The sequence below is a fragment of the Anguilla anguilla genome, chromosome 17, assembly GCF_013347855.1.
Source record: "Anguilla anguilla isolate fAngAng1 chromosome 17, fAngAng1.pri, whole genome shotgun sequence".
In the NCBI taxonomy this organism is placed as follows: Eukaryota; Metazoa; Chordata; class Actinopteri; order Anguilliformes; family Anguillidae; genus Anguilla; species Anguilla anguilla.
The window spans coordinates 16,961,022-16,985,991 of record NC_049217.1 but is presented as its reverse complement, the minus strand read 5'-3'; the positions used below and the strand labels follow the sequence as shown (position 1 = coordinate 16,985,991).

The following is a 24,970-nucleotide window of genomic DNA, read 5'->3' as shown; positions in this document are numbered from 1 at the left end:
GATACCCGATGCTTCGGGCGCTACGATCCCGTGCGATTTTACACGAATATTTCAAACCTGACTTTAAGAGCCGCCGATCGGAAAAAAATGCAGCCGGCTAACGCTTTCAATGTTCAATAGCTCCCAGAAAATAGGGCCTAGGACCATCAAACCACTGCTAGAGTGTTCACAGACAGCGGCCCCGAGAAGCAGAGCCAATGTTTCGGGCGCTACCACCCCGCGCGATTTTACACGAATATTTCGAAACCTGACTTTAATCCGCCGATCGGAAAAAAAATGCACCCGGCTAACGCTTTCAAAGTTCAATAGCTCCCAGATAATAGGGCCTAGGACCATCAAACCACTGCTAGAGTGTTCACAGACAGCGGCCCCGATAAGCAGAGCCTATGCTTCGGGCGCTACGATCCCGTGCGATTTTACACGAATATTTCCAAACCTGACTTTAAGCCGACGATCGGAAAAAAATGCAGCCGGCTAACGCTTTCAAAGTTCAATAGCTCCCAGACAATAGGGCCTAGGACCATCAAACCACTGCTAGAGTGTTCACAGACAGCGGCCCCGAGAAGCAGAGCCTATGTTTCGGGCGCTACCACCCCGCGCGATTTTACACGAATATTTCCAACCTTGACTTTAAGCCACCGACCGGAAAAAAATGCAGCCGGCTAACGCTTTCAATGTTCAATAGCTCCCAGAAAATAGGGCCTAGGATCATCAAACCACTGCTAGAGTGTTCACAGACAGCGGCCCCGATAAGCAGAGCCTATGCTTCGGGCGCAACCACCCCGCGCGATTTTACACAAATATTTCCAACCCTGACTTTAAGCCGCCGACCGGAAAAAAATGCAGCCGGCTAACGCTTTCAATGTTCAATAGCTCCCAGACAATAGGGCCTAGGACCATCAAACCACTGCTAGAGTGTTCACAGACAGCGGCCCCGAGAAGCAGAGCCTATGCTTCGGGCGCTACGATCCCGTGCGATTTAACACGAATATTTCCAAACCTGACTTTAAGCCGCCGATCGGGAAAAAATGCAGCCGGCTAACGCTTTCAAAGTTCAATAGCTACCAGATAATAGGGCCTAGGACCATCAAAGCACTGCTAGAGTGTTCACAGACAGCGGCCCCGAGAAGCAGAGCCTATGTTTCGGGCGCTACCACCCCGCGCGATTTTACACGAATATTTCCAAACCTGACTTTGAGCCGCCGACCGGAAAAAAAATGCAGCCGGCTAACTCTTTCAAAGTTCAATAGCTCCCAGACAATAGGGCCTAGGACCATCAAACCACTGCTAGAGTGTTCACAGACAGCGGCCCCGAGAAGCAGAGCCTATGCTTCGGGCGCTACGATCCCGTGCGATTTTACACGAATATTTCCAAACCTGACTTTAAGCCGCCGATCGGAAAAAAAATGCAGCCGGCTAACGCTTTCAAAGTTCAATAGCTCCCAGACAATAGGGCCAAGGACCATCAAACCACTGCTAGAGTGTTCACAGACAGCGGCCCCGAGAAGCAGAGCCTATGTTTCGGGCGCTACGATCCCGTGCGATTTTACACGAATATTTCCAACCCTGACTTTAAGCCGCCGACCGGAAAAAAATGCAGCCGGCTAACGCTTTCAATGTTCAATAGCTCCCAGAAAATAGGGCCTAGGATCATCAAACCACTGCTAGAGTGTTCACAGACAGCGGCCCCGATAAGCAGAGCCTATGCTTCGGGCGCAACCACCCCGCGCGATTTTACACGAATATTTCCAACCCTGACTTTAAGCCGCCGACCGGAAAAAAATGCAGCCGGCTAACGCTTTCAATGTTCAATAGCTCCCAGACAATAGGGCCTAGGACCATCAAACCACTGCTAGAGTGTTCACAGACAGCGGCCCCGAGAAGCAGAGCCTATGCTTCGGGCGCTACGATCCCGTGCGATTTTACACGAATATTTCCAAACCTGACTTTAAGCCGCCGATCGGAAAAAAATGCAGCCGGCTAACGCTTTCAAAGTTCAATAGCTACCAGATAATAGGGCCTAGGACCATCAAACCACTGCTAGAGTGTTCACAGACAGCGGCCCCGAGAAGCAGAGCCTATGTTTCGGGCGCTACCACCCCGCGCGATTTTACACGAATATTTCCAAACCTGACTTTGAGCCGCTGACCGGAAAAAAATGCAGCCGGCTAACGCTTTCAATGTTCAATAGCTCCCAGACAATAGGGCCTAGGACCATGAAACCACTGCTAGAGTGTTCACAGACAGCGGCCCCGAGAAGCAGAGCCTATGCTTCGGGCGCTACGTTCCCGTGCGATTTTACACGAATATTTCCAAACCTGACTTTAGCCACCGATCGGAAAAAAATGCAGCCCGCTAACGCTTTCAAAGTTCAATAGCTCCCAGACAATAGGACCTAGGACCATCAAACCACTGCTAGAGTGTTCACAGACAGCGGCCCCGAGAAGCAGAGCCTATGTTTCGGGCGCTACCACCCCGCGCGATTTTACACAAATATTTCCAACCCTGACTTTAAGCCGCCGATTGGAAAAAAAGGCACCCGGCTAACGCTTTCAAAGTTCAATAGTTCCCAGACAATAGAGCCTAGGACCATCAAACCACTGCTAGAGTGTTCACAGACAGCGGCCCCGAGAAGCAGAGCCTATGTTTCGGGCGCTTCCACCCCGCGCGATTTTACATGAATATTTCCAAACCTGACTTTAAGCCGCCGACCGGAAAAAAATGCAGCCGGCTAAAGCTTTCAATGTTCAATAGCTCCCAGACAATAGGGCCTAGGACCATCAAACCACTGCTAGAGTGTTCACAGACAGCGGCCCCGATAAGCAGAGCCTATGCTTCGGGCGCTACCACCCCGTGCAATTTTACACGAATATTTCCAACCCTGACGTTAAGCCGCCGACCGGAAAAAAATGCAGCCGGCTAACGCTTTCAATGTTCAATAGCTCCCAGACAATAGGGCCTAGGACGATCAAACCACTGCTAGAATGTTCACAGACAGCGGCCCCGAGAAGCAGAGCTTATGTTTCGGGCGCTACCACCCCGCGCGATTTTACACGAATATTTCCAACCCTGACTTTAAGCCGCCGACCGGAAAAAAAATGCAGCCGGCTAACGCTTTCAATGTTCAATAGCTCCCAGACAATAGGGCCTAGGACCATCAAACCACTGCTAGAGTGTTCACAGACAGCGGCCCCGATAAGCAGAGCCTATGCTTCGGGCGCTACGATCGACTTTAAGCCGCCGACCGGAAAAAAATGCAGCCGGCTAACGCTTTCAATGTTCAATAGCTCCCAGACAATAGGGCCTAGGACCATCAAAGCACTGCTAGAGTGTTCACAGACAGCGGCCCCGAAAAGCAGAGCCTATGCTTCGGGCGCTACCACCCCGCACGATTTTACACGAATATTTCCAACCCGGACATTAAGCCACCGACAGGAAAAAAAATGCAGCAGGCTAACGCTTTCAATGTTCAATAGCTCCCAGACAATAGGGCCTAGGACCATCAAACCACTGCTAGAGTGTTCACAGACAGCGGCCCCGAGAAGCAGAGCCTATGCTTCGGGCGCTACGATCCTGTGCGATTTTACACGAATATTTCCAAACCTGACTTTAAGCCGCCGATCGGAAAAAAATGCAGCCGGCTAACGCTTTCAAAGTTCAATAGCTACCAGATAATAGGGCCTAGGACCATCAAACACTGCTAGAGTGTTCACAGACAGCGGCCCCGAGAAGCAGAGCCTATGTTTCGGGCGCTACCACCCCGCGCGATTTTACACGAATATTTCCAACCCTGATTTTGAGCCGCCGACCGGAAAAAAATGCAGCCGGCTAACGCTTTCAATGTTCAATAGCTCCCAGACAATAGGGCCTAGGACCATCAAACCACTGCTAGAGTGTTCACAGACAGCGGCCCCGAGAAGCAGAGCCTATGCTTCGGGCGCTACGTTCCCGTGCGATTTTACACAAATATTTCCAAACCTGACTTTTAGCCACCGATGGGAAAAAAATGCAGCCGGCTAACGCTTTCAAAGTTCAATAGCTCCCAGACAATAGGACCTAGGACCATCAAACCACTGGTAGAGTGTTCATAGACAGCGGCCCCGATAAGCAGAGCCTATGTTTCGGGCGCTAACACCCCGCCCGTTTTTACACAAATATTTCCAACCCTGACTTTAAGCCGCCGATTGGAAAAAAAGGCACCCGGCTAACGCATTCAAAGTTCAATAGCTCCCAGACAATAGAGCCTAGGACCATCAAACCACTGCTAGAGTGTTCACAGACAGCGGCCCCGAGAAGCAGAGCCAATGTTTCGGGCGCTATCACCCCGCACGATTTTACACAAATATTTCCAACCCTGACTTTAAGCCGCCAACCGGAAAAAAATGCAGCCGGCTAACGCTTTCAATGTTCAATAGATCCCAGACAATAGGGCCTAGGATCATCAAACCACTGCTAGAGTGTTCACAGACAGCGGCCCCGAGAAGCAGAGCCTATGCTTCGGGCGCTACCTCCCCGCGCAATTTTACACGAATATTTCCAACCCTGACTTTAAGCCGCCCATCGTAAAAAAATGCAGCCGGCTAACGCTTTCAATGTTCAATAGCTCCCAGACAATAGGGCCTAGGACCATCAAACCACTGCTAGAGTGTTCACAGACAGCGGCCCCGAGAAGCAGAGCCTATGCTTCGGGCGCTACGATCCCGTGCGATTTTACACGAATATTTCCAAATCTGACTTTAAGCCGCCGATCGGAAAAAAAATGCAGCCGGCTAACGCTTTCAAAGTTCAATAGCTCCCAGACAATAGGGCCTAGGACCATCAAACCATTGCTAGAGTGTTCACAGACAGCGGCCCCGATAAGCAGAGCCAATGTTTCATTACATTACAGGACGGAGGACGGAGTGTGGCACAGTGGGTAAGGAACTGCGCTTTTAACCGAAAGGTCGCAGGTTCGAATCCCGGGTAAGGACACTGCCGTTGTACCCTTGAGCAAGGTACTTAACCTGCATTGCTTCAGTATATATCCAGCTGTATAAATGGATACAATGTAAAGTGCTATGTAAAAAGTTGTGTAAGTCGCTCTGGATAAGAGCGTCTGCTAAATGCCTGTAATGTAATGTAATGTAATGAAAGCACATAGGAAAATGAGGGTAACATTGCAATGGAACATACAATTTTTTAAAATTTCTATAGCGCTTTTTACAGAGAACTGTCACAAATACACTTTACAGAGTAGCAAAGCAAGAATGTGTCCGTTTAGTTTCCGCAAAGTATACTAAAGGTGAAATAATACTGGTGAATGTTTTGTTTGTTGTCTGCTTTTTTTATGCTGAAAACTTTCTTGCGTTTACCTTTTTGGAGTAACATGCATAACGAACATCATGTAACAGGCCAACACACTTTTTAAATACAAAAGGCAAAGGTTTAACCTCCTTGTGGTCTTTGTCCATTTTATTATTTTTGTTGTTAAAAGCACATTGAACAGCACTTTTCATAATGTTCAAAGAGGTTTTTATATATTATATTAAACCTATGTTTGCACTGCTAATACAGAACATTTTTACCATTTGTAAGTGGCCTTTAAATTATAAAATAGTACATATAAAATAGGAAATAAAACCTCTTTCAAGACTTTGTACCTTCACTTTGAAATAAGTGCTGTGCCCATTAAAGAGCAGTCAGGATGCCCTAGAAAGGTGTGTGTGTGTGTGTGTTTATGTGGAAAGGTGTACTGTAAAGAAGACAGACAAAGACACAGACTGAGGCCTGCTCAATATATTTTGGACAATTTATTTGGCAATTTCCTTTGTAATATTTGTACAGAGAAGCACTGAACCTAATTAAAAGGCATCTTTACAATAGGCACAAATAGGCATATTATATTTCAGTCCACCCAAACCTCCCCCCACACCCCAGATCACTAGCCCCACCCACACCCACACCCACACCCCATACATTCATCCTAACCACAAACCCCACCCCCAATCCCAATCGCCCGTGATGTCATAGGCCCAGCGAGTCATGCCCCCCCCCCCAGAAACGCCAGGGCGCTGTGGCTTGGCTCTACCGCCACGGCGGAGCGGGGGGCAAACGGGAGGAGGAGCTACGCGCCCGTCACAGAGAGCCCCGCCCACGTGGCCCGTAAGGGGGCGGGGCTCCCTTTGGTGGATATACACCGTCGCGCCGGGAGGGGCTGCTCCGGCCGCCTGACACCTCCACGCGTTCATAGCAGAATCCCTCGTTCCCAAGAGGAAGAGGAAGAGTGACCTTCAGCTACGCGCCAGTGAAAGGCTCCTTAACGAGTCGCGCTCTTAGCACTTAGTAGAACCGTACACGGCCTGAAAGGGGGGGGCAATTCGAGGAGATTTAAAAAACCAGCGTGCATTTGACCCAATGCCAATCGCCAGCCCCCGCCCCCCGCCCCCCACCCCCCACTAATCACACGCGCCTTGTGTTCGAGGAAAGGTCGCGCTACGAAATAAACACAATAAATATACAGACAGAGGCGAAAGGAACGACAGGCGGAGGACTCAGTGTGGCCAGTTAACTACGCTGCTGTGGCCTGGGGTGGTAAGCAGGCGGGGGGGGGGGGGGGGGGGAGGGGAGTGGGGCGGGACTTGTGCACAGAGGAGAGAGCAGCAGCAGGGCGCCAAATCCGCGAACGGCCACCGGTCGCGAGCGAGCAGTTCGTTTTACAGAAACGCTCCGAAGGTTTCTGGAAGTTTCCGAGTCAGCGGTCGTGACACAGGACGCACCGGCAGCGGGACGTCCCCCCCTCACAGCCCACGTTGCGCGTTCGGGTTCGCATCAGCGCCGCTTAAAAAGGGCTCGAGTAAGCAGCGGATCTTCACATTCAGTTCCCCCCTTGAGGCCAGACCACGAAACGCAAACGCTGCGCTACAACGCTTTCTAACCCGACTCCGAGATCTTTATAAATGTGAAATTCCCCCCCCCCCCCCGGTACGGACAGCAAAAGGAGATTTGTCCGCCATCTTGGACCAGTACGTTCAGCAAAAGCCCCCCGGCTCACACAGGCTTACAGCAGAAGAAGTTGTGTGAACGGAAGCAGAGGCCAGGCGCAGTGCATCGTGGGTAAAAAAAAAGAAAAAAAGAAAAAAAAAAAAAAAAGGCAAGCAACCCGACATCCTGTCCTCACTACGCTCTTACACCGTTATTGCTTTCGGGAAAACTAAAGACGTTTATTTTATTTTTTTAAAGTCATTTTCATTAGAAGACTGAACGCTGAACCGAACCTGTGCATTAGCGATTTCGCTACAGCCCAGCTCTCCCATTTTCCTCCCTGTGTACCGAATTGTTGCCAGGTTTCCACAAAAAAAAAAAAGGAAAAAAGAAGAAAAAAAAACGTAAAAAACAAAAAGAATAAACATTAATGTCGTAAGGCTGTTTGACATTGTTTTCCGACTGTCCGTGACGGGTCGAACGACCCCCCCCCACCCCGAAGCACGAATCCGGGGAAGGCGTCGTGCGCGTTGTCACGGCGACGGAGCTTTGGCGGGAGGCGGAGGGGAGTCACTTCTGGCCGTCGGCGAGGATCTCCCTCACGAAGGAGGCCACGTCCGTCTCCTTGGACTCGTGCATCTTGAAGAAGGGCTGCTCCTGTCAGGACCACAGCGAAGTCTGATGGCATCCTCAATTTAACTGCAAAGCGCTTCGGTTCAAATCCTCCGACTGAACGTGTCTGAGCTCATTTTAGCCTCCACCCGATACTTAATACTCTACGAAGCAGAGTGATACTTGCTGAACGACGCTCCTCAAACTAAGAACAGACACGATTCCCGTCACCAGGAACTTTGTTAATATGCATATATTTAAAATGCGCATTCAAATATTCAAATACATCTTAGGCTGGAAACATACTTGATTTAAATTACCCGTACGCAAAATGGCTAGCATGCGTGTCCTGCGGTCATTCACAGCGTCTTTTGTGCATGCTACGCATTCACAAGGTGCAATACCCGTGTAAACCACAGGGGCAGTATACATTTTATGCCTGGTGACGTCACTGATGCCAGGAAGCCAGGAAGCATGGTGGAGGAACCATTTGAAGAGAAGCTCAGATCTGCCCCCTAGTGGGTGCGCCTGCTAAATCTCCGGTCAGACACAAAGTAAGCAGACGAGTGCGCGAACAACGTCGCCCGGGACGCAGCCACTTCACGTGCACGTAGCGCGAGCTCATTATTCAAGTTTGTTTCCTGAGCTTGGAACTGGCGCACCGCTGGTATCCTCAAACTTACCATGAGCTCAAGGTAGCTCAGTCTCTCCTCCGCTTTCTTTTTCAAGCTGCGAAAAGCAAACAACAACAACTCAAATCAGGACAATCAAGGGAAAAAAAACGACGTGAAGTTTTAAAGTCATTCTCATCGCGGGACGGAATGCCGAACTTCGCCCGCACGTCAATTCGTAAATCCTGTAACGGCTTCTTTGCCCCCATTTCCCCCAAAAGGCAGCAGGGTTCCGGAAAACTGAAACTGGCTAGACTTCCCGAAAAAGTGCATCGCAAAACCCGGTAACACAGAAATGGCGTTTGCGTATCAAACGTGGGTCTACACTCTACACCTAATTATTTATTTATTTTATTTATTTAATGCTTATTTGATAGGGACAGATACATTTAAACATAGATTATTGTCAAACTATATCCAGTGCAATGTATCACGGCATTTATACCATATGCTAATTTCCGATGCTTGTCCCTAGATGGGGCTTTTCAAACGCACGCACATACAGCACAAAATCATATAATCATAAAATACATACAATAAACTACTAAAGCATTATTAAATAATAAATTAAAATTGAGTAAAGATATCATAAAATTTGATGAAAACCTAGCAATTCATAATCACATATGATTTACACGACCAAGCGCATTTAAAAAATTGCTTCAGTTTATACTTCCGGGATTATTTTTACACTCTGTGACTGGAGGACAGAGGCGGTTAACCTGACGTGGTTTAAAACGGTGTGTAAATTGGGAGGGGGGTCGACGTGCTCACCAGTGCGTGGTGAAGTCCACGAACTCCGGGGAGAACTGGTCGGCGGGCAGCTGGGGGGACGGCTCCTCCACCACCTGCTTGAGCTGCTGAAAGGGCGTACCCCAGGACTCGTAGGGGAAGCGCAGGATGGCCAGCTCGATCTGGGGGGGGGGGGGGGGCATAGAGACGGCCTGGCGTCAGCAGAACGGGGGGGGGGCAGAGGAGCACTACAGCCAGAGAGGCTGTGCCGTGAGCAGGGTGGTGTGTTCATGTTCATATGCTGACAGGCTTTAACGCTGACAGGCTTTAACAGTGAGGAGCGCACACAGGGGTATATGAGGCATGAGCTGAGATAAGAGGAAGCAGCTGAAGATTTTCCTTTCCCAGAGGAAACAGGATACGAAAGGTGTTTGGCCCTGTTCTGGCCTCATTCAACAGATTAAAGGATGTGTGGATGTGTGTGTGTGTGTGTGTGTGTGTGTGTGCGTGTGCGTGTAACTATGATGGTGAGAAGGACTGACCAGTGTGATTCCCAGGCTCCACACGTCTGACTTGACGTTGTAGCCCCTCTGATTCAGCTCTGGATTGATCCGCTCTGGCTGCAGACATAGAAGAGCCCAATCAGAGAACAGCACCCATTCTACTACACTACCGCTGGCTATACTCCTGAGCTGATCTCTCAGAGAACAGCACCCATTCTACTACACTAATGCTGGCTATACTCTTGAGCTGATCTCTCAGAGAACAGCACCCATTCTACTACACTAACGCTGGCTATACTCCTGAGCTGATCTCTCAGTGAACAGCACCCATTCTATTAACTCTAACGCTGGCTATACTCCTGAGCTAATCTCTCAGTGAACAGCACCCATTCTATTAACTCTAATGCTGGCTATACTCCTGAGCTGATCTCTCAGAGAACAGCACCCATTCACTCACTCCTAAGCTGGTCTCTCAAAGAATAGCACTCATTCTACTACACTCCTATACTGGCTAATACTCCTAAGCTGATCTCTAAGAGTACAGCACCTATTCACTCACTCTAATACTGGCTACAGTCCTCAGCTTCTCTCCAAGAGAACAGCACCCATTTTACTACACCCTTACGCTGACTACCGTCCTGAGCTTATTGCACGCACAAACCATATAAGGTAATACGGCCTGATGGCCAATAGCACTTTGAGATTTTCACTCACTGCCATGTAAGGCTTGCAGCCAGCATCCAGCGTCTTAGCCACGGAGTCCACCAGGTAGCCGCTGATCCCGAAGTCGCACATCTTCACGTGGCCCTCGTTGTTAATGAGGACATTGGAGGGCTTCACATCTGAGAGAGCAAACATTCACAACGCAGACAGACACACACACACAAAAGAGCACATTATCCAGCAGCCCTAAAAACTCCAACGCTGTTCACAGCCACGTAATTCATAAAACTAAGGCCCAAGCTGAAGTCAGTGAAACTCATTTGAGGTCACACGTGCAGCGAAGACGTTATGAAACAGGCGCAGGTGCAGTCGCCGCAGGCAGAAGACTGCGATACCGCAAAGCGCCATCAGAGGGCGCCGCTTACCTCTGTGAATCACGGACAGCTTGCTGTGCAAATGTTCCAGAGCTTTGACGATCTGGAAAAGGAGAGGAGGTGAGAGGGCATGTTTACGGCAAGACAAAAACAGTCGCGCAACGGAGCACGCGACCGGAATGAGTCAGCGGCCTCAGCGTGTTTACAGGGCAGCAGTGTGGCATCATGGGTAGGGAACTCAGTTTATGACCCCAAAGGTTGCTGTGTAAAAAAAAAAAAAAAAAAGCAAAACGTCCTGCAAGTCGCTGTGGATAAAAGCTTTGGCTAAGCGCTAGTAACGCATGAATAACAAAGTACTACACGTGTTCTTGGCTGAGTTTTGCCCCTCCGTCACTTTGAAACAACACAGGCGTTAGCCTACTGTCAGGCTAACAGCCTTAGCCTGAGCAAGACTGGCATTCGGGACCGACCGCGAGTAGTGGTTCAACCCGACTCGACCTTTCACCTGAAACGCACCGCTGGTGAAAACTTGCAGGAATCGACCAAGACTGCAGGAAAGCGAACTGTAACGCAACTTTCCCTTCAGAGTATCTGCTGTGTACGGAGACCGTACAGACCGCTAAGCCGTCGACAGAAATACCGTCCGTCCGAACCGTGGAAAGACGCGGCCAGGGTCACCGCCATTAAATCGGGCGCTCACCGAGGCGGCGATTTTCCCCAAGATGTCCTCCGGAATCCGCTTGCCCTTCTCCACCACTTTTTTGTAGAACTTGTCGAGGGAGGTGTCCATCAGCTCCATGCAGATCCACACGTCGCCCTGGCAACGAAACCGGCGCGAACGCGGGGTTACTCCGAGACAAAGACCACAAACGCTCTCTCTCCGAATCAGAACGCGGTCTTCAGTTGACCACTGCATTTTGGCTAAACCACAGTTCAGAGTAGTCATCACATAAATTTCTTTCATTTTTTTGTTTATTTTTATTTCACCATTATTTAACCAGGAAACCCCCCGTTGAGATTGAAATCTCTTTTGCAAGGGGGACCTGACATGAAACAAAGTTACCCAACAAGACTTACACCTAACAAAATGTACAAACATCAAATGGGTAATGAGACAGAGGTGTAACAATAATTCAAAGTAGAGAAGAGGTTAAAAGAGGAGCATACTTCAGCCACAGAGTCATGAATTGCATGTTTAAAGTCCACAATTGAAATTAATTTGTCAAGTTTAAAATTCTATCGCAGATTGTTCCAACTATATAAGCAGTACAGCATTTTTCAAACATAATGCATATTAAGAAACATTTACACAGATACCCATACCCAGTGCATATAACATAACATTTATTATTATACATGTTTTATACAATTGAGGTCCATTATCTGGCATGGGATGGTTCACCCTGAGATCTGAACCCAGAGACCCCCTGATTATGAGCACGGGGTCAGGCCGGAGCAGGGGTCTCACCTCCCGAAACAGGGCCCCGTAGAAGGTGACGGTGTAGGGGCAGTCCACCGTCCTCATGGAGATGTCCAGGTCCATCAGGAGCCCCTTCTGCTCCTGTGTGTTGACCGTCGCTCTGATTCTCTATGAGGACAGCACATGTAGTCCAGTTCACACAGCAAGCGTAGGCCAGGTCAGAGAGTAATGTTCAGTCAAACTATGAGGCATGACAACACGCTACAACATCAAGATAACGAGCTACAACATCAAGATAACAAGCTACAACATCAAGATAACAAGCTACAACATCAAGAAAACTAGCTACTACATCAAGATGACTAGCTACAACATTAAGATAACGAGCTACAACATCAAGATGACTGGCTACAACATTAAGATAACGAGCTACAACATTAAGATAACGAGCTACTACATCAGGATAACGAGCTACTACATCAGGATAACTAGCTACAACATTAAGATAACGAGCTACAACATCAAGATAACGAGCTACTACATCAAGATAACGAGCTACAACATTAAGATAACGATACCATTGCGGATCTCTCACCTTGACGGCCATTATGGTCCCGCTCTGTGCATGTCGTACCCTCTCCACCACCCCGTAGGCCCCTCGGCCCAGCTCCGACAGGGGCACCAGGTCATCTGCCTGCACCTCAAAATTCTGTGGAGAAAGGGGGGGGGGGGTGTGCGGAGCAACCGGGTTAGTCCCCGCTCTTGTATTACACTCTTCTCCCTTTACGTATGCATTGCACATCGGGGTATATCGGTAACAAATTTCTGAATGATGTTCAAACATTTTAAGCAAAAAAAAAAATTACGATGGTTAATATTTCTCATGTTTCATAATTCCAGGTTTTCTAATAAGTGTTTGCAACCTTTTCTGATCCACTGACCCCCCCCTCCCAGGCTCAAAGGCATTTGAGGGACCCCTCATCATAAGTTTGAGAAGTTGTTTCACTTTACCAAAATTCACTGATACAACACATTTGACATGTGCCGCAAACCCAACTGTATAAGCTTAACAGTTCCACTGCGATACAATCTGCTGCAAAATGTGCAGGAGAATCTAATATTGCAGAGCATTATTTATCTTAAGAGAACACTGTGTGAAAGGGTGGGGCCCACTCGGGGGGGGGGGGGGGGTGCCACCCTAAGAGACTGGGGCACTGGGGAACACTGTGTTCCCCCTCCCGCACACGTGATTTCCTGTTTAAACGTCTAACTCGGGCACGGCGTGAGCCTCTGGTGCACCGTGGTGAAATCCCTGGGGCACCGTGCAGAGCTCATCGCGGCTGAAAGATTCGGCGCGTTTGCTCGCTACGCGACGCACACGGCGCGTGCTGCGTTCGCGGCGCTCGTACGACGCGAGCGGGCGAGAGGTCCAGGGGCACAAACCGCCTCTGAGGCTCGTTTCGCCCCTGCTCCAGCCTCCTCCACCTCTCTCCCTGGTTTTCACCCAGGTTCGGCGAGGTATAAATGTTTGCACACCGCTCCGGAGATGCACAGCCGAGACCCGGGCCCAGTTACAGCTCACCATCTTCAAATCAATACCTGCGTTTATCGGAGAACGCGGGCTGCCCGCGAGCGTCTCCGCCTGGAAACCTGGCTTCACACGCGACGGACCTTCGGGCAGCGGCGGCTACATCGCGTTAGCGAGAAATGCTAAATAAGGCTACGTCGGCCGAATCCCCGAAGACTCGGAAGAGACGGAAATGTAAACCTCCTCAAAAAAAAAAAAAAAAACCAGCCTCGTCTTCTCTGTTTGTCTGGGACCGCTGCCCCAAGCTGGCGCCCTTTCAGAGCCCCCCTCCTCCCCCCCCCCCGCTTGCCAAGTTCCGACCGGATTCGAATTCCCAAGCGGGGGGTCCGGAGACAGATTCCAGCTGCCCGAAATCACCACCCCCCGGAGCTCGGGATATGACCAGAGCCCTGTAGCACGTAAGCTACCGCGCGTACGGCCGTATCCTGCTCAGGAGGACTGCCGCTTCCGGCGGCGCATGCCAAACAGCCGCCGCACCTTTCTGACTGAGAATCAGTAAACAGGAAGTCCTCGCCGCGTGCCACTATTCCAGAGTCAGCCACAAAAATGAATGAACGTTATTGAATACACGCTGAACGCACACACACGAAGCAAAAAGTCCCCCTTTCTTTCCTGTCAGCATTCTGAAGAACCGCCGTTTCTGAAGAACAACAGCCGAAAGATCAAAAGGTGAATTCTGCAGAATACGTAGAGACGTGCTTTAAGGAACGCGGTCTGTTTGCGTTAAATCGCCGTAACTACAAAAAAGTTAACTTTTTTCCAAGCGACTGAGGGGATTTTTATTGAGAGCGGCCCCGGCGAGGTTCGTCTGAGAGAGCTTCCGGCGCGGCTCGGTCAGATCAACAGCCGGGTGACAGCGAGGGGAGAGGCCGCCGCTCCAGCCTGTTACTTGGCACCTGCTTTAAACGAGGTGTAATTACTGCGCTGAGCGGGGCGTTTGCCCTGTGGTAACCGCACGTTATTCACACAGATCACCAGATGAGGAAGGAACTGACAAATGGATTTAAGTGTTCAAATGGAGTCGCTCACGCCCGACAGTTCCCGGAATCCGCACAACGCCGGAACGTTCTAGTCCCAGAAAGTGCTGAGTCACAGATTTGCTAACTGCACACCCCCCCCCCCCCTCCCCCATATGCACTGCTTTTCTTGGCTGAAACCTGTAAACACACATAAAGCTGAGATACCGACATCAACAGAACGGGCTGCTCTGATGCCAGTACAGGCAGATATCTCTATAGAGCGAGCTGCTCTGATGCCAGTACAGGCAGATATCTCCATGGAGCGAGCTGCTCTGATGCCAGTACAGGCAGATATCTCCACAATGCAAGCTGCTCTGATGCCAGTACAGGCAGATATCTCCACAATGCAAGCTGCTCTGATGCCAGTACAGACAGATATCTCCATGGAGCGAGCTGCTCTGATGCCAGTACAGGCAGATATCTCCACAATGCGAGCTGCTCTGATGCCAGTACAGGCAGATATCTCCACAATGCAAGCTGCTCTGATGCCAGTACAGACAGATATCTCCACAATGCGAGCTGCTCTGATGCCAGTACAGGCAGATATCTCCACAATGCGAGCTGCTCTGATGCCAGTACAGGCAGATATCTCCACAATGCGAGCTGCTCTGATGCAAGTACAAACAGATATCTCCATGGAGTGAGCTGCTCTGATGCCTCATTTAACCCTTAGACTCACCCACAAACACCGGCATCTCACAGAATCACCATTTATCCAATGTAATGTAACACATTTTAGGAAAAACAACATCTACGCACCTTGTCTCCAATGGTGATGAAGGTTCTCGAGTCCAAGTTCCGAGGCGGCCTGTAAAAGAACATGGCGGCGGTTACCATGGTATCCAACATAAGAAATCCGTGGAACCTGCAGCTAAGAGGTTTGAGCATTGACCAATAATGGGACAATAATGCAATCACATGATCAGGCGCATAATTTAGACTTCAGTCAGCGCGAGTTGGGAAGACCTGATGATTGTCTCCACAGAGGAAAGGGGATTGAGATCAGAACATGAAAAATTAGATGAGATGAAAGGTGTTGCAATGAAAGTTCTACAAGTTCAAAATCCCCCTGCTAGGGTAAAAACTGCCAAGGAGACCAACAGGAATGGAACCCATCTTGAAACTCCCTGAGATAATGGCACATGAAGCATAGCTTAGACACCCTACTGCTTACATCAGTTCAGGATTGTTACTTCATCGTTTCATTTATCTGATAAAATAAATGATCCGTTCGTGTGGATGTCAAGTCAGAAAGAGCTGGGAAGGCTGTGATGATGTCACTCGTAGAGCTGCTCGTGTCACGGCGCAATCCCTCCGCAGGACAGACCAATGAAAGGAAGGGGAAACACTCACAAATTTTCGGGCTCGCTCTGCCTGAAAGCTTCTTCGGGGAACTTCAGGCCATGCTTTTTCTTCTTTCCTGTGGAGAAACAGAGCAGGTCAGACGGACTCTCGGAGAAACGCAGCAGCTGGTCTTTGACAGGGACGCGGGAATTTGACGGGACGAGCGGCCAAACGTTTCCCTCCGAACGCGCTCCTCTCCGGGTCCTACGTTTACACGCGACGGCGCGCCCCGCTTCCGATGGGACGACTCCGTCCCCACTCCCCCGCATAGGACCCCTTACCTAAAAACAGGCATCCGGCACGGCCCGGATTACATCGGAGGGCGCGAGACTCACTTGCGCGCCACGGCGAAGTGTCTTTAACCCAATACGCCACCCAGCAGCACCCCAGCCCGCTCTGATATTCCGACCCGTGTCTAAAGCACGCTCCTCGGACCTATTTGAATATTTTTACACGCCGCTTTTGTCATTCCCAGATGAATTAACGGCGCTGGCAGAGGTTCAGCAGCGTGCCACACACACACAGGGCGTCCCGCCGGGCTGCCCGCACAGCCAATCAGAGGCTCGCAGAAACGGCCCAGACGGACCAATCAGAAACGCCTGCAGCCTGGACCGCACGCATCCAGGGGGGGAAGTGAAACAGCAAGCACAGGACTGCGGGCCACAAAAACTAAATCAGGTTCTGATACTCTCAGCGTTCAGGTTTACAGCAGGAAACTGTCTGCGAGTGTTATCTTTTGGCTTTCCATTGAATCAATTGCTAAAGTGCTATCGGGTTTGATTCCCGGGTAAGACACACTGCCGTTGTACCCTTGAGCTACTAAGGTACTTAACCTGCATTGCTTCAGTATATATATCCAGCTGTAAAAATGGATACAATGTAAATGCTATGTAAAATGTTGTGTAAGTCACTCTGGACAAGAGCATCTGCTAAATGCTTGTAATGTAATGTACACAAAGTTGAATAAAATTATATGCACAGCATATTGGAACGACCTGCTCTTTTTCCTGCCCTGCTTCCTGTGTGCACTGAAGCAGCCGTGCAGGACAGCGGCTTGGGCGCGACACCGGACACGCCCGCCTGCACTCCTTTCTTCTTTGTCCTTTTAAAAACAAAACAAAGGACTGAAAAAATGGAAACGTCACTTTCGAACGCACAGCACAGGAACGTGGATTTCCAGAGACGAGAATTTATGCTTGGTCATTCTGCAGGCTGTGGTCTTGTGCCATTGTGACATCACGAGTCGTCATGGCAAGCCGCACAATCAACACCGAGGCATAACATAAGAGCACCGCGAGGGAGAACAGCACAAACGCGGGGACAGACTATTCAGCACCGTAGTGACAGAGCAACTTCTTTAGAATGCAGCTTTAATGAATACAGACGTGCTGGCGTGCGCAGCCAGAGTAACGTGACCTCAAATCACAGCGCTCCTACGCGTGATTTCAGAAAGCGGCGACCCAGAATGCAAAGCGCCAGGACATGCCGGTGCAAAGACCCAGAGCGCGTCCGAAGGCCGCTGAAGCCTCTGTTCGGATCGGGAGCACTTTGCTTCCGTGCGGCGGGAGAATCTGCGGCGCTCGGCGGAAGAATGCGTGGAATTCTGCAGGCGACGCTACGGAGCGTCGGGCCAGTTCGAACGTGCGCCTCTTCGCGTCGCGACACGCCCGCGCGGGCTCAGAGGAGCTGCGGGGAAAGAGAGCGGGGGGAGAGAGGAGACCGCGCTCAAAGAGCGGAGGAAAACAAAAGAAGAGCGGAAAGAACAGATTCTGAAAGTGGCGATTGCGGGAGGTTTTTCTCCGTGCGCTCTGTGGTCACTCGCCAACATTCCGCAGATCACCCCCCCCCAGAGTGCGGACCCGGAGCAAAACCGAGGCAGGGCCCACTTCCTGACGGGAAGGGGGCGGCGGTCGGGCGACATGACGGGCGTGCACAGATCGTCCCGACGGACAGCTTTGAGCTCCACCCACTTCTAGCCCCCAGCCCGCAGCCCCCCCCCCCACCCCACCAACCCTCCAGCAGCCTGCTGCACATGCCCGTCCGTCGGAGTGAGCATTTCAGGAGTTACGCCGCCAATCCCGCCTCGACCCAGATAAGAGCTCCGCTCAGCCAAAGCCACAACGTCCGCGGGAAAAAAAAACAGTGTATAACCGACAGGGCCCCACTCACAGACCGCGCAGCACAGACGAGTCGCCGTGCGAGCACTGACCTTCAAAGCAACTGAGGTTTTTCCTCTTTTTCCTCTATCCTACGCTCAATTAGCAAGCATTAGCAAGCTAGGAACCGTACGGCTCCACCGCAGTCAGAATGCTACTGCAACCGCTGCTCAATGCACTGCATCATGCATCCTGCAGCACGCTGCTCAATGCACTGCATCATGCATCCTGCAGCACGATGCACACGCTGCTCAATGCACTGCATCATGCGTCCTGCAGCACGCTGCACATGCTGCTCAATGCACTGCATCATGCGTTCTGCAGCACGCTGCACACGCTGCTCAATGCACTGCATCATGCGTCCTGCAGCACGCTGCACAAACTCAATTGCACCATTCTTTTCACATTTCACAAAATGCCCCATCCGCCCCCCCCCCCCAAAAAAAACGTGCACGAGCTCCCGTGCTTTGCAAAACCGCTTTTCCCGTTTTTTTTTTTTTTCTTTCGGTTTTTGGTCACGCGGTGTTGCGTGCTCCCCGGGGAGCCGGGCCGAGCCGAGCCTAGCCGAGCCGAGCCGACCCAAACGAGCACGAACCGCGCACGCCGCCCGTACCTTCTCTCTTCGCCATCACCTCGGCAACGCAACAGGCCGCGGGGCCTCCGAGAGGAAGCGAGGAAGTGCCCAACGATCGGCAGTTACGCAAAAGACCTCGCGGCGAAGCGAAAATCTGTTTCCCCCCCCCACCGCCCCCGCCTCCCTCGCCACGCCCCCCGTCCCTCGCTGGCCGCGATTCGGTGATGGGCCGAGTCCGTGCACGCGCTGCCGCTCGCTCCTCTTCCCGCGACGTGCCCCCCCGGTTCCCCTCCTCCCCGCGGTTGGCGGGTCGCGGCGAGCGCGCTCAGTGGAAGGGTGTAGGGACCTCAGGGCAGGAAGCGAGAGGGCCACCTCACCGGGGGGGGGGGGGGGGGGTCGGGGGGGTGTGCGGTCCCGCTGCCACGCCAACCCCGGTTCCCGCCACAGGCAGGATGCAGCGTCACCGGCGGCACGGCGGTACCAGGAAGTGAAGACAGCCGCTTCCTCTCACAAACTCACAAACCACAAGCTTCTGTGGTTTTCTTTTTTTTTGGGACCCAGGTCTTTTTTTTTTTTCTCCGGCCTTCACAGTGGCGCAGGGTCCTAGCATTGCCCCCTCCCTGTAACCTGTGACTTCACGTTTCGCCGATTAAATAATACGATAAACTACAAAACCCAGGGAGTGGATATAATGAGGGACACAAAAACAAAGTAACAGGGTGTAGGATGCAACTGTTCAGACAGAGGAGCCATGGCTCAGCCTGCAGGCCCTCCGAGCCCCACTCGGGCCCCGCCCCCTTCGGTCTCCCAGCAATGGCAACGCAGCCTGTGGTGGCTCGTCCTCCGTTTCATCGCCGTAAACAGGCGGGCGTGAGCTGGGCGGGGCACAGACCAGCCCGGCCAGGCCGGGGCAGCGCCGGATTCAGCGGAGCGGATAAAACCCGTCTGCCCGGGCAGGCCCCGTTCCGACCGGGGCAACCCGGGGCATCTGCCCGAGGACTGCCCCGGCATCACGGGGCCCGAACGGCCCCGCTCCCCAGTCTTTTAAGACCACGCGGCGCGCGTCCGATAACAACCATCAAGATGCCCGGTGTCCTTCCTCTTAATCTGTGTGGCACACCGATGGCTGCGTAAAGTAAACGGTGCCAAACAACCACCTCTGTGGGTGAGGTCACGGTTAGGCGAGAGGGCTCTACGGTGCAGGTCTGTAATGGTACAGTGAGCTCTACGGCGCAGGTCTGTAATGGTACAGTGAGCTCTATGGCGCAGGTCTGTGCTGGTGCAGTGAGCTCTACGGCGCAGGTCTGTGCTGGTGCAGTGAGCTCTCCGGCGCAGGTCTGTAATGGTACAGTGAGCTCTACGGCGCAGGTCTGTGCTGGTGGAGTGATCTCTACGGCGCAGGTCTGTAATGGTGCAGTGAGCTCTACGGCGCAGGTCTGTAATGGTACAGTGAGCTCTACGGCACAGGTCTGTGCTGGTACAGTGAGCTCAGCCCCTGGGTTATGTGGGCTCTCTGCACCTCCCACCCACATACAAACAACCACTCAGTCACGCAACCACTGCGACTCCATTTACAGCACCTTCTTATTTCGTTACCATGACCACACACGGTTATCCAATCAGAGACAAAGAAAAGAAAACAAAAAAAGCTAACAGGAAGCAACCATAACCAGCCAGTGTTTGCTCTGCACGAACAGTGTGGACATGGAGAAGAGAGTGGAAACGCACAGGGAGTGAGAAAGGAGGAGAAAGCACTGCAGACTTCAGAGTCTCAGGTACACCGACTCGAGCTTCGTCTGTTTGCCCTGCAGGCAGGCGTGCATGCTGCCCATGCTGGCCTCCTCTACTAGCACCGCACACACGTCCAAACTGCTCTCTGTGAAAATGAGAGGATGCAGCCCATGCTAGCCTCCTCTGCTAGCACTGCACGCACCTGCAAACCCCAATCCGCTCTCTCTGTGAGAAAGTGAGAGCGCGGCCCCAGATTCGCTAACCTCTGCTGACCACAAACTACAATCTGACCCAAAGCAAGCCGCCCAAAACTGGGCCGCGTTTTTGAAGCCTGCTTCCTGGTCTTGCCGAGAGACGTTGCTCACTAGCGCCAGAGCTAAGTCGGCACCAGTAAGGCACCAGCCTTTCATTTTCAGCCACCCGTTTCAACGCAGTCAGTGGCATCGATACGGCCAAAACAAAAAGTCGATAAATTTTCCCCACGAAAACACGTAGTCGCAACAGGCGTTTTTTTGTTTGTCTGATGTCTCCACATTTGCCTGCACATCTGTTAATTTACTGTGTCATTTGGACTATATTATAATATTTTATGAATGAATCAGGGCCACTGTGTCTAAGCACTTACTGGACGACCCAGACCCTACTTTGTGACTGTTTAAGGTGCACCCCCAACCCTCCCAACCCCCCCCCCCCCCCCCAGGTCCCTACTGCGCAGTCTCTGACTCCAATTTCTGCAACACGGTGGGTCAAAAAAAACTGCACTACCATGGTTTCAAAACATTCTTACAAGCCCATGGAAAGTCAATAGATGATGTCACAGTCACTTTGTCCATAATTTTTCAACAGTCTATGTATTAAATGCAGACCTGGGTCAAATACGTATTCGTTTTAGTTTCAAATACCTTTCTTTTTCTCTACTGATCTTGCCTGGTTTAACTGAACCTGCAAATATGACCAGAAGACGGGGTTTTCACTTTTTGAGAGTATTTCATTGGTTCCAATACACCAGACAAGATCAGTAAAACGTAGAAAAGTATTTGGATCCAAAAAAAATACGAATTTGACCCAGGTCCGATTAAATGCAATCCATTTTACGAACATATTACTGGAAACAAAGCATCCGCACTGAGCTAGCATGTAAACACTACATTTTTTTTCCATATCATGCATAAAATGTTAAATGGTTAAATCTTCCCAACTCATGGACGAGAAACCATTTCATTCCTTTCCTCTGCAAAAGTGCAAAGATGGTGCAAACACAAGAACTGACCCCAGAAGAATAAGCCAGCCGTTTCCCCACTGGCGAGAAAAGCTTTTAGGTTTCTGTGTTCTTTTTAATAGCCCAGACCTCTGGAGAAGGTCAGCGCTCTCTTTCTTCAGAATTCCACACTGCCTTTTACTGCCCACCCACCAGCTCTATGACATCCGTATACATTAATGAACCTTTATGACCAGAGAGTCGCGATGCAGCCCTCCTCCCTCTCTGTGCCATCTGTTGCTTGGGGAAGGACAGGAGATAACACTGATGCCATATACCGCAAACTCCCTCTCCCTCCCTCCCTCCTCCTCAGCTTTTGCAGAAAAATAAGCTCATTCCCCACTGCTGAGTCACATAACCCGGAACTGAACTAACTAGCCAAACTGGGCATTAAGTATAGGCTAAGTGTCACCTTTAAGACCCAGTTGAAAGTGAAAGTGGGGTGTGTAGGATTCCTCAGAAATGGTGACTGAAAAGATAAACCTAGTGAACATGGCAATTTAACGAATATGAATCAAAAAGACGAGTTGGCACCAATTTTGTTTTCGGAGAGGAATGAGGAAGGACAAACGGAAGCAAGTTCAATGAAATTCCAGGTATACATGATAAAACATTTTCAAGCATGTTTTACGGATGACCAACACCAATGTGTCAACACACTGGTTCCTGCTAAAAACCCCAGACACTCAAAAGTTAACTCAAAGCAGTATCATGTTTGCTGCAGGAGTTTACCGAGGGCGTACAAATGCCCAGTTTTCCAGCACGTATGTGCTAAAGTTAAAAATATGCGCTGTATTTCCCTGCCTCTATTTAAAAGTTACTTCCTCCGAAATACAAACGTACACATTCACACAACCCCACGCATGCTTCCGATCCAAAAGCATCTCTATCCACAGCCGTCACCACCTGAAAACGGCAAACTTAACCGGCAGCAACCTCAGCAGTAATGAAAATAACACCAGCTTTATATCACCAGCCAGTTCGTCCATGTATCTCAAAGTGTTTTAGTTTTTACAATACAGAGGAAACGTGTTCAACACCAAGTAGGCTAACACGTGTTTACTTTCCATGTTCTTTCAGTAAAACGTAAAACTGTAATCAAGAACAATGTGTAGCTAAGTATACTGATTATCCGCAACTCACCGTACAATTTTAATTCAATTTTAATTCAACTGTGTCATCACTCAGATCAATCATACAGAGATTTTAAAGAAACACCTCAATACAGTAATATCGGTAAGGTGCCATAACTGCCAAAATTAACAGGTTAGCTATCAAGCAGCTATCAAATGATACGCCATTTCACGTTATTAAAGTCTGCAGATGTGCAAGAAATTTGCTCCGAAGAGAAAAAAACTGGTGCCGAGAGATTAATCCTGGAATAAAATAGAAAAACATAGTGTCATTAGCCAGGTTAGGCCCATTCATTCAACGATTTTCAATTGCATAGTGACCACACACACTTCCGGATTCGGTCACTGCACTTTCTTACACAAAGATAGCCTCCGATAAAGAAACATCAACACATATGGCAAACAAGTAATCAAGCAAATAATCCAACAGTTTTGCAAAGTATCCTATAAAACTCACTATAAAACATCCAGACAAGCTCTTCTTTACGTAACAAAATGTGACATTCTGTGTGCTAGATTTACTTAACAATGGCATTCAACAATGTCACTTAAACAGGTTACTTAGCTTGCGAACTTGTGCCCTCTTTTTAGCTAGTGATACCATTACACAGCTAACACTAGACTTATTCTCGGTATTCATAGTTGCAAAAAATCGGAAATTGGCCCAGTTTGTAGCAGGACAGCACATTCTCAAGCACTCATATATAAGGTGCAGTAACTATAAGCAACTAGCTAATCATCACACCTTTCGTAACTAGCAAAAAATGCAGCTTGAAAAATAGCTACCTCGCTGGCAGCATTTGGCTAGCTAGCTAACGTTAGCCATAGCAACAACTGATGTCAAGGCTATAACGATAGCAAGCTAGCTACCAACCACAGGCAAACTTTAAAAAGATCAATATGCGACCAAGGGTTAATGCTAAGAGTCAGTAGGCAACCAAGGCCATTTTTTCGCCTAAAACATGCATCACTTACCGGTGCCTCTTGGCAATGACATGTTGAAACAGCACGCAGAGTTGTGCAAGCCGTTTTGGAATTCGCTTTGCAGAACTTCGCTGTGTTGCACACGAAATGCACGCAATAAAGCTCGTTTCCCTTTAAAATGACGTCCTGCAATAAATAGTTCTCCTGTACATGTATAGCTAAATCCTCAACAAACTTGCAGAAACTGTACAAGATTGGTTTGCCAAGGCATTCAACTTTTGTCAAAATGCAAATCTGCAAAGATCCATGTTTCCCTCAAGAACAAGAAAACAATACCAGAAATAATCTGGCGCCAGAAATATTTGTTTTAGCTTGCAAGCTTGTTCACTCTGTATTCTACATCCACAGTAAACCCTTTGTGAGAAAGTTTTCAAATATTATTTAATCAACAAATAAGAAAGAAAAAACCAGTGGCTCAAGGAGCGAATCACAACTTCAGTCAGTGCAAAACGAAGTTCGCCCTGTGACTTTGTTCGTATCCCTCACTCAGCGACTGGGTGAGTAACTGATGACGTCATGTAATACTGCATTAAGGCACTCCTCAAAATAGCAACAGGAGGGAAACGGCGTTCGTCCAATCAGAGCTTGGGAAGAAGAGCAGAGCGCGCCCCACTAAAACTACGTATGCGCTGTAAACTCCGATAAACGCCTCCACTATTTCCCGTCCGAATAGTCTCTTGCATACCAACGCTTTTTTCCCCCTCCAAATCCCATCTTGCATCGGAACACAAGATCTGATAATGTTTAGAGTTCAAGCTGAGGCAGACCCCATGACGAAAATTGGTCTTTAAAATGCCATAGCTACTGCATTAGGAAAGAATGAAAGATTTTTCCAGGTCATATGGGTCGGGAAGAGCAGTGTTTGCTGGAGTGATTCAATCCTGAATATTTTCTAAATCCGAATAAAACATTATAGGGGTCATTTCAGCACATGGTGACGTATATTTAGCTTAACTGACCCAATCAACATTTCTAGTTAATCATCATCGACCGTAAAAGCTCGTGTGGAGTGATGTGGCGTTAGTGTTATGCATTATTTGAGAAGTATTGATAACAAATAATTGTTGGAAATGTACACCGAGTTGTAAAAAAAAAAAAAAAAAGCTAAGCTTTTGTTTTTAAATGAAGGGTGGAAATCAAAATGCAAATGAAATCACATGGATAAGATGCATATTACAAAAAATGTATCTTGTTTGACAGGCCGTGACAGTGATGCCACTCCAGTCCCTAAGGCTTTAAAAGCTGTTC

General features: G+C 49.6%; 1 protein-coding gene across 2 annotated transcripts; it reads right to left on the bottom strand.

The window, feature by feature from the left end:
• Positions 1 to 6,591: 6,591 nt before the first annotated feature.
• On the bottom strand, positions 6,592 to 24,224 carry LOC118217046 (dual specificity mitogen-activated protein kinase kinase 3-like). Of its 2 annotated transcripts, none has more exons than XM_035398808.1 (12): positions 23,714 to 24,224; positions 15,896 to 15,962; positions 15,302 to 15,350; positions 12,531 to 12,644; positions 11,984 to 12,103; positions 11,216 to 11,332; positions 10,567 to 10,618; positions 10,193 to 10,320; positions 9,518 to 9,595; positions 9,018 to 9,157; positions 8,256 to 8,301; positions 6,592 to 7,617 (listed from the first exon to the last, which is right to left on the bottom strand). In XM_035398808.1, exons 1-12 carry the CDS (start codon positions 23,733 to 23,735, stop codon positions 7,531 to 7,533), a joined length of 1,020 nt encoding a protein of 339 aa, XP_035254699.1. In that variant the 5' UTR covers positions 23,736 to 24,224; the 3' UTR covers positions 6,592 to 7,530. The 2 variants fall into 2 exon arrangements, with proteins under 2 accessions (XP_035254699.1, XP_035254700.1); XM_035398809.1 differs by lacking the exon at positions 23,714 to 24,224 and adding an exon at positions 18,656 to 18,733.
• Positions 24,225 to 24,970: the final 746 nt, after the last annotated feature.

Bases quoted from the DNA above. Each gene is read 5' to 3' on its own strand.
- LOC118217046 (XM_035398808.1), bottom strand. From the start codon at position 23,735: ATGTCATTGCCAAGAGGCACCG. The intron at 15,351-15,895 runs GTGAGTGTTTCC...GTTCTTTTACAG, and splicing joins CAGAGCGAGCCCGAAAATTT to GCCGCCTCGGAACTTGGACT. The intron at 12,645-15,301 runs GTGCGTAGATGT...CTTTCTCCACAG, and splicing joins TCATCACCATTGGAGACAAG to AATTTTGAGGTGCAGGCAGA.